At 50.7% G+C, this 13904-nt stretch overlaps 1 protein-coding gene across 1 annotated transcript; it reads right to left on the bottom strand.

The window, feature by feature from the left end:
* Positions 1-8495: 8495 nt before the first annotated feature.
* Positions 8496-10314, bottom strand: LOC141026389 (uncharacterized). The gene is made up of 3 exons (XM_073502858.1): positions 9810-10314; positions 9294-9570; positions 8496-9202 (listed from the first exon to the last, which is right to left on the bottom strand). The coding sequence occupies exons 1-3, from the start codon at positions 9837-9839 to the stop codon at positions 8559-8561; spliced, it is 951 nt and encodes a 316-aa protein (XP_073358959.1). The 5' UTR covers positions 9840-10314; the 3' UTR covers positions 8496-8558.
* Positions 10315-13904: the final 3590 nt, after the last annotated feature.

Below are 13904 nucleotides of genomic sequence, written 5' to 3'. Positions count from 1 at the left end.
AATTACAGTCCATTTGCTGGGCTGGGTGAACAAATAATGTAGCGTCCATGCGGCTTATTTTTTTCTTCCTAAAATACAAGCCATTTGCACTTTCTCAAAATACACGATTTTGCTGGGCTGATTCTAATTATGATGTTGGGTTGGGCGCAACAATGTTATCAAAAAATAAACAGGGGCTGAGCATTTTGTTATAAATATATTTAAATAATAAGTGATTTATTATTACATTGGTCCTTAAATCTTACCAAGCTTTTGTACACAATCACCAGGATTTTCATTGCCAAAAAAATCCAGGATTTTATTGTTAAGAAATTATTTTTATAAGTTAATAAGATGTGGGATATTGTTTTCTTACATATGTAAGTATCTGTTAAATATATGATGACAATAACAATAATATATAATAACATATAAAATAATTTAAATCTATACCTACTAATAAAAGAAATAGGTATTCTTAGTCCGTTTTGCTATTTTATAGAAAACCCCCAAATGTTTCTGACATTAAATCCGCAGTACATATTGTTGAGGATATAGACCTTAGAGTCACCCGCCAGGAGGGGCCGGGTTACTCATATGGTCGTTGCCAGAAGCCCGGAGCCAAGCTGGAAGACGATGGGCCAGGGATGGGCTTAAGACCTGGATATGGCTCAAAGCCCGTAGTTACAATCATTATTATGGTAGAACTTGTAGTGTAAGGAAAGAATAGTTGAGAGTCCGAGCCGGACACTTTTATGAGCCGGCCGGGACTCTGAGAGCTGCTGGGCGTTAGCCTCCCTATATAAAGGGACGACCCGGCAACGGTTTAAGGACAAGTACGATCTCATCGAGAGCCAGGCATAGCGGTTTAGCTCCCTGGTGATCGTAACCCTAATCAATACCACCTCAAACTGGACGTAGGCTTTTACCTTCACCGTAAGGGGCCGAACCAGTATAAACCCTCGTGTTCCTTGTCCCACTTAACCCCTTCAAGCTTCCTAGTTGCGATGGCTCCACGACTAAGTCCTAGCTCGAGGACATCTGCCGTGACAATTCCACGACAGTTGGCGCCCACCGTGGGGCCAGCGCACGGTGGATTTGAGTTCTTGAAGGGCAGCTTCGAAGGGCTCAAGGGATACGCTGTGGGCCGGATGACCAAGAGTCGTCGCGGCAAGCTCTACATCGACGACGCAAACTGGGGCCCCGACGCCGGCTCAATTGAGTACGGGTACCGGGTCCCCTTCGGCGGAATTCATGTTTTCATTGGCAAGATTGGTGAGCCGGGCCCTGAGCCGGATCTCTGCGCCGATCTCATCGAGGTGGCCCAGCGTGCACGACCCGCCCGGGCCCGGCCTGCCTTAAGGCATGCTTTTGTGGGGTGTATCCATGGAGGACTCTCTGATCGATCTGGATCTGGTGATGAGACGGCCGCCGGCTCTGACGGCGAGTCGGCCACCGATGAGTCAAACTCGTTGTATCAACTTCAAGATGGCAGGCTCATGGGTTGTTCCGATGGTGACAGTATTCCGGACCTATTTGAGCCGCCAAGCCGGGTTGGGATCTTTATGGCCGGTGCGCAGCCTGTTCAGAACCCCGCTGCTGGAGCAGGAAACCCGGTGCCTTCTCCGGCTCAGGTGCTGATGGATCTCACGGATAAGATGACGGCCCTGTTAACCGCCACGGTTGACCCGGCGGATCAAGCTCAGCATGATGCGGAGGTGGCACAGTTAAAATTGGATCTAGTGAAAGCTAAGGAGGATCTTGCAGCGGAAGGGATCAGGATGGCTGCGGAGAGGGCGGCTCTCGATGCCCAAACTCAGTTGATCCAGGCGCAGTCCTTCCAGCTCACGATGGATCAGAACGCATCCAATGAGGTCATGAGAAGGAGGTATCAAAAGACCCAATCTCGACTCCCTCCGGTTTACGATCCACGCAACCTCTTCAACACGCCAGGTGCAGGGTCTAGTAACCCGCCAGGGGTCATAGTGCCCGGGTCTGGAACCCCTATTCAGCCACAAGTGATGGGGCCTCCCCAGGTGCCCCCTGCCCCGCCTCAGTACGTACCAACACCCCTGGGTCATTATAATAACCCGCTGGAGAACATGGTCGCCGCGGCAGCACGGCTGGCGGCTCTCCCAGTTGACGGCGACTCTCCAACGGCTATTGAAACCCGCCGGGTCAGGGAACTCCTTCAGACGGCATTGGCGCAGCAAGAGGCGTACTCCTACAGCCGGGATAGGATCCACTCGACCCCTCGTCCGGGCCGGAGCCCGAGTTACAGCAGGCACATGGTCTCAGCGACCGGCTCAAGTAACATCCGCCGCCATGACCCGCCCCCTGGCCATGGCCTGGCTTATAACGGAGCCTGTCACGCAGCAGACCAAGATAGAGTGCGGCAAGAGGCGGAGCAGGTGCCTCAATTGACGGCTTACCAGACCCCCCCGGCTTATCCGACGACTTCCATCAACGTGGGTATCCCTACCAGGACGGGAGGTGTCCCCTGTTTAGTGCCGGCTATCCGCAATGAACGTTTACCCAAGGACTTCAAAGGCCCTAGGAAGGTGCCCAACTACACGGCTGACTTACAACCCGCAGCCTGGATTGAGAGTTATGAGATGGCCATGGAACTACTGGAGGTCAGTGAGGCGGCAATGGCCAAGTACTTCACCATGATGTTGGATGGGACTGCCCGCACTTGGTTAAAAGGGCTACCACCGAATTCCATCGGGTCTTGGGCTGAGCTGAAAGCCCGGTTCATCCAAAACTTCAAAGATACCTGTAGGCAGTCTATGTCAATTGTGGATTTGACTAACTGTAAGCAGCAGGAGGGTGAGTCTACGACACATTGGGTTCGCCGGGTTAAGGAGATCATACACTCGTCAGACAAGATGGATGCCGGCTCAGCAGTTTTAATGCTGGAGCAGAATTGTCGTTTTGTGCCCCTGAAGATGAAACTCAGGCGGCTTAAGCGCGACTGCAGTGATATGGGTACACTAATGGCGGCTCTTGTCAAGTACGCCGATTCTGATGGTACCAAGGATCCCCCTTCAGATGATGAAAGGACAGGGAAGGGAAAGAAGAATGGCAATGGCAAGGGTCCTCAGCATAACCCGGGGAACCAAGGAGGAGGCAAGCGCAAGGCAGATGGCAGCCTAGAGTTTGTAGCCAACGCCAGCTCACAAGGGAATAACCAGCGACGTAAGGGGAGACCCCCTCCCCGAGGCGGCGGGTCAGGCCCGACGCTGGAGCAGCTGTTGAATGAGCCTTGTCCAAGGCACGGCTCTAGAGAGAAGCCAGCGACTCATCTATGGAAGGACTGTGCAATCATGAAGGCCTTTAAGAATTACAATGGCCCGGGCGGCGGCTCAGGCGCCGGCGGTTTTCATAGCCCGGGCGGCGGCTCAAATTCTAATCCTCAGAACGGTCAAGGGGGCTTCAATCAACAGTCTGGCCAGGGTCATCAACAGCAGCAGAGGGGTTATCAGACCAATCCAAAGCAGCTAGCGGTGGACAGTACCATGTGTTTACCACCAGCCTGTGTAAGCGAGATCAGAAGCTTCATAAGAGGGCTGTGAATGCTGTTGAGCCGGCAGTTCCACGCTACTTGCGGTGGTCTGAGCAGCCTATAGTGTGGAGTAGGGAGGATCACCCTCCCCGGGTGGATAACCCGGGCCACTTGGCCCTAGTGGTGGCTCCTCAAGTGGGAGGATATAAGTTCACTAAAGTGCTCATGGATGGAGGCAACAACATCAACATCCTCTATTATGAGACGTTCCGTCGTATGGGGTTGATTGATAAGAACCTCAGCCAGTCCAATACTATTTTCCACGGTGTGGTACCTGGTAAGTCGGCTTATCCAGTCGGCAAGATCGAATTGGAAGTGGCCTGTGGAGATGAGAACAACTACAGGGTGGAGAAATTGACCTTTGAGGTGGTTAAGATAAGAAGTCCGTACCATGCTATATTTGGGCGGCCGGCTTACGCCAAGTTCATGGCACGGCCGTGTTATGTGTACTTACAGCTCAAGATATCGGGTCACAATGGGACCATTACGGTTCACGGCAGCCGGAAAGTGGCTCTGGAGTGTGAGGAAGGCGATGCAGCTTATGCAGAATTTGTTTGTGCAACAGAGGAGTTGAAGTTTTATAAAGACAATGTTGACCCAACTGATATGACCTCCCTGAAAAAGCCGACTACGGAGCATGAGCCGGCAATGAAATTTAAGTCAGCTGATGAGACTAAACTTGTTGATTTCGTTCCAGGAGATTCATCTCAGCAGTTTAGCATCAGTGCCAATCTGGATCCAAAATAGGAAGGCGCGCTCATCGAGTTCATCCGTGAGAATAGGGACATCTTCGCATGGAAACCTTCTGACATGCCAGGTGTACCTAGAGAACTCGTTGAGCACACTCTCAATGTTGATCCAAAATTTAAACCGGTCAGGCAGTTCCTTCGGCGGTTTAATGAAGAGAGGCGGAAAGCTATTGGCGAAGAGGTAGCCCGGCTTTTGGCGGCCGGGTTTATTGTTGAAGTCTTCCACCCAGAGTGGTTGGCTAACCCGGTGCTCGTACTCAAGAAGAACGGCACCTGGCGGATGTGTGTGGACTACACGGACTTAAATAAGGCGTGTCCGGCTGATCCTTTTGCCCTTCCCCGCATTGATCAAATTATTGATGCTACGGCCGGTTGTGCGCGCTTAAGTTTCCTGGATGCTTATTCCGGATATCATCAGATTAAAATGGCAGTTAAGGACCAGGAGAAGACGGCGTTCATCACTCCCTTCGGAGCCTTCTGCTATGTATCCATGCCCTTTGGACTCAAGTGTGCACAGGCAACTTATCAGCGTTGCGTGCAGAACTGTCTTCATAAACAGATTGGGCGTAACGTTCATGCTTATGTGGACGACATTGTGGTTAAATCCATAAAGGAAGAAACCCTGATAGATGATTTAAGGGAAACCTTTGATAATCTCCGGGTCTACAAGATGATGCTTAACCCAGCCAAGTGTGTCTTTGGTGTTCCTGCAGGCAAACTCTTGGGTTTTTTTGGTTTCTGACAGAGGCATTGAAGCTAACCCGGAGAAGATCAAGGCCATCACCTCCCTGGCTAAGCCGGCGTGTATAAATGACGTTCAGCGCTTGGCGGGTCGCATCGCTGCTTTAAGCCGGTTTATAAGCCGTTTGGGTGAGAAAGCCATGCCATTATATCAGTTGATGAAGAAAACTGATAACTTTGTCTGGAATGATGCGGCTAATACTGCCTTTGAGGATTTGAAAAAGCAGCTGGCAGAGCCCCCAGTCCTTGCTGCTCCGGTTGATAAGGAGCCCTTATTACTGTACGTGGCGGCGAACACACGAGCCGTCAGTGTGGCTATGGTGGTGGAGCGCAAGGAGCATCCGGTTCAGCGGCCGGTTTATTATGTCAGCGAAGTGCTCATTGAGTCCAAGCAGCGATATCCGCATTGGCAGAAGCTTGTTTATGGTGTGTTCATGGCGAGCCGGAAACTTAAGCATTATTTTCAGGGTCATCCCATCACTGTGGTCAGTTCTGCCCCTCTTGGTGATATCATTCAAAACAGGGAGGCCACAGGGAGAGTAGCTAAGTGGGCTATAGAGCTTGGACCTCATGGTCTCAAGTACGTGCCACGCACTGCTGTTAAATCTCAGGCCTTGGTGGATTTCATCAATGACTGGACAGAGTCACAAGTGCCCGAGCAGAAGCCGGATAACACATATTGGACTATCCACTTCGATGAGTCCAGGCAGTTGGAGGGCTCGGGGGCTGGAGTCGTGTTGGCTTCCCCTAAAGGTGACAAGTTCCATTATTGGCTACAGTTGTTGTTTCCTTGCACTAACAACGCGGCTGAGTATGAGGCCTTGCTCCATGGTCTTCGGATGGCTAAAGAGATGAGCTTAAGCCGGGTAAGGTGCTTCGGCGACTCAGACTTGGTGGCTCAACAAGTATCAGGAAAGTGGGATTCCAAGGACCCTCTCATGGCGGCTTATTGCCGCGAGGTTGATGCTATTGCTGGGCACTTCCAGGGTTATCAAGTGGAACACATCGATCGCAGGAAGAACGAGGCGGCGGATGCTTTAAGCCGGCCGGGCTCTCAGCGAAAGTCGGTGCCGCCCAACACTTTCCTGGACGTCCTGTATAGCCCTTCTGTTAAGTTGCCTACAGAGGAAGACTTGGCTGTCCCTGACCCGGAGGCACGACTGGTGGCGGCTCTTCATATCATACCAGACTGGACAATGCCATATCTGGCTTACATGACCCGGGGCGAGTTGCCCGAGGATGAAACTTTGGCCAGGCAAATAACCCGGCGGGCTAAGTCAATGATTGTTATCAATGGAGAGTTGCATCACCGCAGTGTTAGGGAGCGTTTCAGCGTTGTGTTTCCCCTAAGGAAGGTCAATAAATCTTGCGTGAGATCCATGAAGGGGATTGTGGCCATCATGCCGGTGCAAAGTCTCTTGTGGCCAAGGCTTTTCGTCATGGTTTTTATTGGTTGACGGCTCATGCTGATGCAGAGGACTTGGTCAGTAAGTGTGATGGTTGCCAAAGGTTCTCGCGACGGGCTCATGTGCCAGCTCAAGAGCTGAGGATGATCCCAATTACTTGGCCCTTTGCGGTCTGGGGGCTTGATATGGTTGGGCCTTTCAAAAGGTCCAAGGATAAGAAGACCCACCTTTTGGTGGCAGTTGACAAGTTTACCAAGTGGGTTGAAGCGGAGCCCGTTAGCAAGTGTGATGCAGCCACGACGGTTCAGTTTATGAAAAAGGTGATCTTTCGCTTTGGTTTTCCACACAGCATTATAACTGACAATGGCACCAATCTCTCCAAAGGCGCCATGGAGGAGTTTTGTCAACGAGAGCATATCCGACTTGATGTTTCCTCAGTGGCTCATCCTCAATCCAATGGTCAAGCTGAGAGAGCTAATCAGGAGATTCTGAAGGGTATCAAGCCCCGGCTTTTGGTCCCTTTGCAACGGACGCCGGGTTGTTGGGTGGAGGAGTTGCCCTCCGTGTTATGGAGCATCAACACTACTCCTAACAGGTCTACAGGTTTTACGCCTTTCTTCATGGTTTATGGAGCAGAAGCAGTCCTCCCCAGTGACATCCGTCATGACTCACCTCGAGTGGCGGCTTACGTTGAGGCGGATAATGAACAGGCGCGCCAAGATGCTCTTGACTTGTTGGACGAACAGCGTGATGTGGCAGCAGCCCGTTCAGCGATTTACCAACAAGACCTGCGCCGTTATCATAGCCGCCGGGTTAAATCCCGGGTCTTCCAGGAAGGCGATCTCGTGCTCCGGCTCATCCAGGATCAAACAGATGCACACAAGTTATCCCCGCCTTGGGAAGGGCCCTTTGTGGTCAGCAAGAACTTGCACAACGGGTCATATTACCTCATTGACATTCGGGAGCACAAAGATTCACGTAAGTCGGAGGAAGAGACCCGTCGGCCGTGGAACATAGCTCAGCTTCGGCCTTACTAGACTTGAGCTACCGGCTCTCATAATGTACATATTTCTCTCAGCCATGTATATATTATGATAAACAATAAAGCAGGACCTCTGTCCTTTTTTCTCCTCCAAATGTGCACGTGTTGTTTTCATTGCCAGATTACATGATAACTTGAAGGAGGTTCCGGCTTATGATCGTATTCGAATCTAGCCGTAGGCGATAAGGTCACTTGGGGGCTTCCTGTTCAAACATGGGTCGTATTCGAACAAAAGAGAGCATAGCTGTCGATACCCATTTGATTGGCAAAGTGCCGAGCTCATTGGGGAGTTTTCTTTGATCATATTTGAATCTTAGTTTAACCTCTTTGAGAACCGACGTGGATCGTATTCGAATCAGCGTCGTTAAACAATTCTTAGAATCACTTGGGGGCTTCCTGTTCAAACATGGGTCGTATTCGAACCAAAGAGAACATAGCTGTCGATACCCTCTTGATTGGCATCGCCACACCCACTGGGGGCTATATGATCATATTCGAATCTTAGCATAACCCCTTTGGGCCGGGTCTCTGGTCGTATTCGAACCGGAAGCCCCTAAGTTCCTCTGATTTATGGCAAGTTCCGTCTGATTATTTCCAAGTGTGTACGACCGGGTCTCACTTTGCCAGCTTAACTTTGAGTTATAGTAATAGTTGAATACAATGGGTGTCATTAAGACAAGCAAATTGGAATTCAGCCTTATTATCCGGGTTATCTAAACCGGAAGTATGCTTGCAGACCGCTAATTGTGTTATTACGGCTGTATTAAGGACATGCCTGAGAACCAGTCTTTTTTGATTCATATTCCGGATTATATATCTGCTACATATGATTCTCAGGGCGGTAAGCCGCCTGGAGACTTGTGATCCGTCTTTTTATGCAGGATAGTTAAAGGCAATTATTTGCGATTAAGGGGAAAGAATGACCCGGAGAAATATAAAGGAGATAACTTCGATAAAACTTCAAGCATTCAAGGCGTGCACGATGACACGACAAAAATAAAGTGTTGGTCCTACTCTATTACAAGACTCGTTGAGTCCAAAAGGGTGAGGCATTGTTTGGTAAACCGCCAGCCGAGTTACGACGCTTGCTGAGTTGAAGTCTCCGGCTCGTTCCTATCTTCTCCTCCGGCTGATCCCAAGACCTGGAAAGTTGATGACTTCCAGTCGATGCCGCTGAGAGCTTCGAATTGGGCTTCCTCGTCAATTAACCCGGCCGGGTCAATCTCCGGGGCGAAAGTGTGCTGACGAGCCGGCGGGATCAAGTTGAGGGCTTCATAGCGAGGGGTTGGAATCCTCTGATTCTCCGCATTGTAACCCGGCTGGTACTTGGTCAGATCTGTGTCGTTCCCGATAAGGGTGGCCACCGGGCGTACGGCCTTCACGCAAGCTGCGAAGTCCTTCTGATCGAAAGCTGAGCCGTCTTCCTTCAGGCTTGGATAGCCAAGGGCGATGTCCGCCGGGTCTAACTCCGGCAGGAATGCCTTGGCCCGGCTCAGCGCGGCGATCGCTCCGGCTCTTGCAGAGGCCCGTCGCAGCTCTTGGATCCGTTGAGGCAGTACAGCGAGCCGGCGAAGGACTTCTGCCAGGTGAGTCGGCACCTCGTTGGATAGGGCCACCACAGCTAAGGCACGCTGTGACCCGGTGTAGAGCTGCTCCACCAGGGTATACACGGCCTTCAGCTTGGTTACCACGCTCTGGTTGAGGTTGGCACTTCTGGGACCTGTTTAACAGAGTCAGATAAGCCGCCGACAAGGATAAAATTATGAGATATAAACATTCTAAACTTGATGAAAGCCGGCGCGACGACTTACCGAAGATTGCGGCCACCATCTGGGACACTTGGCGCTTTAGGCCGGAGAGCTCGGCGGTCTTCTCGAAGAGAGCCTTCTCCGCCTGTTCAGCCCGGTTCACCAATGCGGCCTTTTCTTCGGCCCACGCCTTCCGCTCAGCGTCGAACTCCGTCTTCAGCTTTTCTTGCGCGGCGATGCTGGACACGAACTTGGCGTTTGCCTTCCGGGTCTCCATCTCTTGCATCTTCAGCCGGCTCTTGACATCAGCAAGGTCAGCCTCAAGCTTCTTGCCAGCAGCCTGTATAAATTTCCGGGTTATGGCATGAACAGTTACTATATAAGTCCCAAGCGTTTTCCAAGCAAAGACACTTGGCACTTGGGGGCTAATGCATATTGAACGTATCTATCTACAAACTGCCGGCTCAATTGAGTAAGCCGGAACCTAAGTCTACAACATATTCAATCATAAGTCGTTGACTTGGGGGCTAGCATGGTAAAGGTAACTATGCAGTAAGTAAGAGGACAGCAGAATGATACCTCGGATTTCTGCTGGATCTGGTTCACCATGGCAACCTCTGCGTCCCGGCTCTTGTGCACTTGGCTGATGTAGCCAGAGACGAGCTCTCCAATGCTCAGGTTGGTGTAGTCGGAGAGGTCCAGGTTCACCCGGTGGGGCTGCAGCAACTCCCCCTTAGCGGAGCACTTGGCCAGCACGGTAGGTCTCCCCGGCTCAACGAACTCCGTCCGGGTGATTACCACGTCCGGGTCGTCTGCTGGTGGAGCCGAGCTGGAGGCCTCCGGGTTAACAGAAGCTTCTGTAGTTGCCTTGGTAGTTGGGGCAGCGGCCTCAGGTGCCTTGTCGGTTGGAATGGTGGCTTCGGGGGCGGAGGCAGCTGGCGGTTCTTGAGCCGTCACCTCCGGTTCAGGTAAATCCGGCACTCCGGTTGACTTGGTCTTCTTCGCTCTCTTGGTAAGCTTTGCCTGGGCACTGAAAGGACAGAAACGTTAAGCACAAAAAGGGTAAGTACAGACAAGTATAATATGAGATGGTTGTCATCACCCGGGCGCGATCTTGAAAGCCGGAAGACTCGACTGCATAGAGTCGCCCGAAGAGGGGGAGGTCTCCTGATAATTTGAGTCAGAAGAATTGAGTGGCTGACGGATAACACCCGCCAACGGATGAAAAGGGTACAAGTGGGAAATAACCTCAGTTCGGCGCTTCCTTGATGTGTCAGGTAACCCGGAGGAGAGGTCGGTGTCCTTGTTGGTCCGGGTGTGACGCCGGCTCTCATGAACCTGTCGCTTCAAAATAAATTGAGGATCTTGATAAGCTAAAGGATGTGAAAAGCTTACTTTCCGGGTTACCCTTCGGACTTTCAGCTTTCGCAAGGGCTCCGAGTCGGAGGAAAGTGACATTACCTCTTCAACCACCGGGTTACTTGCGCCGGTGTCATCCTGTCAATGAGCAAGTATTGGTAAGGCGGACAGCAACAAACAGTGAATACAACAAGGACTTAAAGGCTCAGGGGTTACCTCTGACTCAGAGCTGTCGCTTAATTGCATCAGCTCTAAAGCAGTAGGCCTGCTTCCTTTCTTGCGAGGGGCGGCTTTCTTGGCGGCTTTCTTCACCTTTCTGGCCTTCTTGGCCGCCTCATGGTCATATTTGACCCGCCAGAACTTGTCGTCAGCCTGAAAAATGCAATGGTGATTTCTTTAAACGATTCAGATGAAAGTTATATACAGAAGAAGATAGGATGTTCAGATTGGCGGCTTACCGCTGGGGCTGGGTTGGTCTTGCAGAAGGGGGCTAACCCGGTCCTTCCACAGTCTGCCAGGCTCTCATTCAAGAGAGCCTTGGTCATCTCCTCTGCAACGTCTTCAGGAAGATCATTGCGGCTGTGTCTCTGAGGGTCGTCTTTTCGGCCCGTGTACTCACACATTAAGCCGGGGCGGCGGCTCAATGGGATCACCCGCCATGAGATCCAGACCCGGACCAGATCGATTCCATTCAGACCATTGCCCAGGAGAGCCTTGATCTTGTTGATGGTGGGGAGCAGAGGCTGGTGCTCCGCCGGAGTCAGTTTGTCTGACAATGGGTGTGTTGACTCCAGACGTGATGGGCGAAAGCCGGGCAGCGGACTTTCATCAGCCGGTGACGTATCTTGGCAATAGAACCAAGTCATGTTCCAGTCCTTTGGGTGGCTCGGCGGCTCAGCATAAGGGAAAAGACAGTCTCTTCGCCACTGAATGGAGATGCCACCTAGCTCTAGACTTGGTCCATTGGCGCACTCATTCTGACGGTTTAAGTAAAAAAGCTCTCTGAAGAGCAGCAGACTAGGTTCTTCTCCAAGGTAAACCTCGCAGAACACTTGGAAGTTGCAGATATTGGACACTGAGTTGGGTCCTATGTCCTGAGGCCGCAAATCAAAGAAGTTCAGAACGTCTCTGAAAAACTTTGAACCGGGCGGTGCGAAGCCCCGGCTCATATGATCCGCAAAAATCACTACCTCCCCGTCCTTTGGCTGTGGTCTCTCTTCTGACGGGTCAGGGGCACGGTAGGACATGACGTCCTTCTTGGGCAGATATCCGGACTTGAAAAATCTGCTAGGGTCTCATTGGTGACATTGGACCTCATCCAACTGCAAGTAATGGGAGCTTTGGGAGGCATGGTGAAAGTCGGCAGTCTATGATAAAAGGAAAAATGTCCGGGTTAATTATGAGCCGGAAGAAATCTACGGTTCAAGGTCAAGGTGGCGGCTTATGAAGGGGACTAATGGTATACATTTAAGTGCATCGGGTTACTTAAGCCGCCGAGGGATTGAGAGTAATTTGATTGTCTACAGGCTTTATCACAGTTAAGCCGGAAATTTTATGGCGCATGGTTTTCTTTAAGCCAGAAAGTTCTATGGCGCGGGGTTTCTTTAAACCGGAACTGTAAACCGCCGAGATTCAAGGATTGCAATTTTTACTAAGTGTGGTAAAACAGGTTTCGCGCATCGCAGTAAAATTTTTGGATCAAAATAGTCGGGCAAAAGAAAAGTTTCTAGACCTAGAAACAGACGCTGGAGAAGTTCTTGGGCTCGAACAAGGTTCTTATGCAGTAAAAAGAGAGCTACTTGCAGGTAAAATGGGTCCTCAACGTCTACCGCAGTAAGCCTATACAGAGCTAAGGTCAAAAAGGGGCAGCAAAATTCAAATCTACTGAGGCCCGTGATGAACTACGAAGAACACGGACGAACTACTCGAGCCCTAGTACGGATCTGCCCTATGGAGTAGCGGAGACTCACCGGAGCTGGAGAGGAGCGGAGGTTGCCGCCGTTTGTCTGGTCCGAGTCAGGGTGATGCAGCGGCCAAGGTTGACGAAGACCGGGGGCGCGACGGCGGCGGCAGTAGCAGAGCTCAGGCAGAGGAGCGGTGGCACGAGGAAGAAGATGGAGAGAGAAGTGGCTGAGAGCCCGTCGGGCCGGCCTATTTATAAGGCAAGTTCATAAGTGGGCGCGAGAATCAAGGAGACCACGGCGTGGTTATCTCCCCATGAAACGCCTCGATTTTCGGGATGACAGTAAAGAAAAAGATCCGTTGCGGATCTGGCGGAGTAAAAAACGGGCTTAATGGAAGATGACGTCACGGCGGATTATCCGGAGTCCAGAGGATGACGTCACGCTGGGTTATGGCCTTCACACAATTGTAAGCCGGAGGTTTTCTGTCGAAGGAATGGAAGATTGACATGAGCCGGCTCAAATCAATCTGGGGCCTAATGTTGAGGATATAGACCTTAGAGTCACCCGCCAGGAGGGGCCGGGTTACTCATATGGTCGTTGCCAGAAGCCCGGAGCCAAGCTGGAAGACGATGGGCCAGGGATGGGCTTAAGACCTGGATATGGCTCAAAGCCCGTAGTTACAATCATTATTATGGTAGAACTTGTAGTGTAAGGCAAGAATAGTTGAGAGTCCGAGCCGGACACTTTTATGAGCCGGTCGGGACTCTGAGAGCTGCTGGGCGTCAGCCTCCCTATATAAAGGGATGACCCGGCAGCGGTTTAAGGACAAGTACGATCTCATCGAGAGCCAGGCATAGCGGTTTAGCTCCCTGGTGATCGTAACCCTAATCAATACCACCTCAAACTGGACGTAGGCTTTTACCTTCACCGTAAGGGGCTGAACCAGTATAAACCCTCGTGTTCCTTGTCCCACTTAACCCCTTCAAGCTTCCTAGTTGCGATGGCTCCATGACTAAGTCCTAGCTCGAGGACATCTGCCGTGACAATTCCACGACACATATGATTTTTTTTAAAATACCCATATCTTCTAAACCGTAACTCCACATTTAACATGTTATATATGGAATATGGAATTTGATTAAAAAATATGTAGAAACTGAATATGATGTTATTTTACCTGTTAAGAAATTTAAAAAATACTATCTAGGCTGCAATGTTAATCAACAAGGCATTATCCGTCACTTTTTCATACCGGTAATGATTCAGATTAGGGATGAACACCTCAGCAAAATCAGGATTAGACATGAAATTGAAGATAAATTTGCTAGAGACACCCAATAAATAAGGACATGCATGACAAGAAAAAAAAGAAGGACCCAATAAAGATGAGATGTTCGCTATAAAATAAATA

Source organism: Aegilops tauschii, chromosome 7 (genome assembly GCF_002575655.3).
Source record: "Aegilops tauschii subsp. strangulata cultivar AL8/78 chromosome 7, Aet v6.0, whole genome shotgun sequence".
NCBI lineage: Eukaryota > Viridiplantae > Streptophyta > Magnoliopsida > Poales > Poaceae > Aegilops > Aegilops tauschii.
This window is presented reverse-complemented; position numbering and strand designations above follow the sequence as displayed.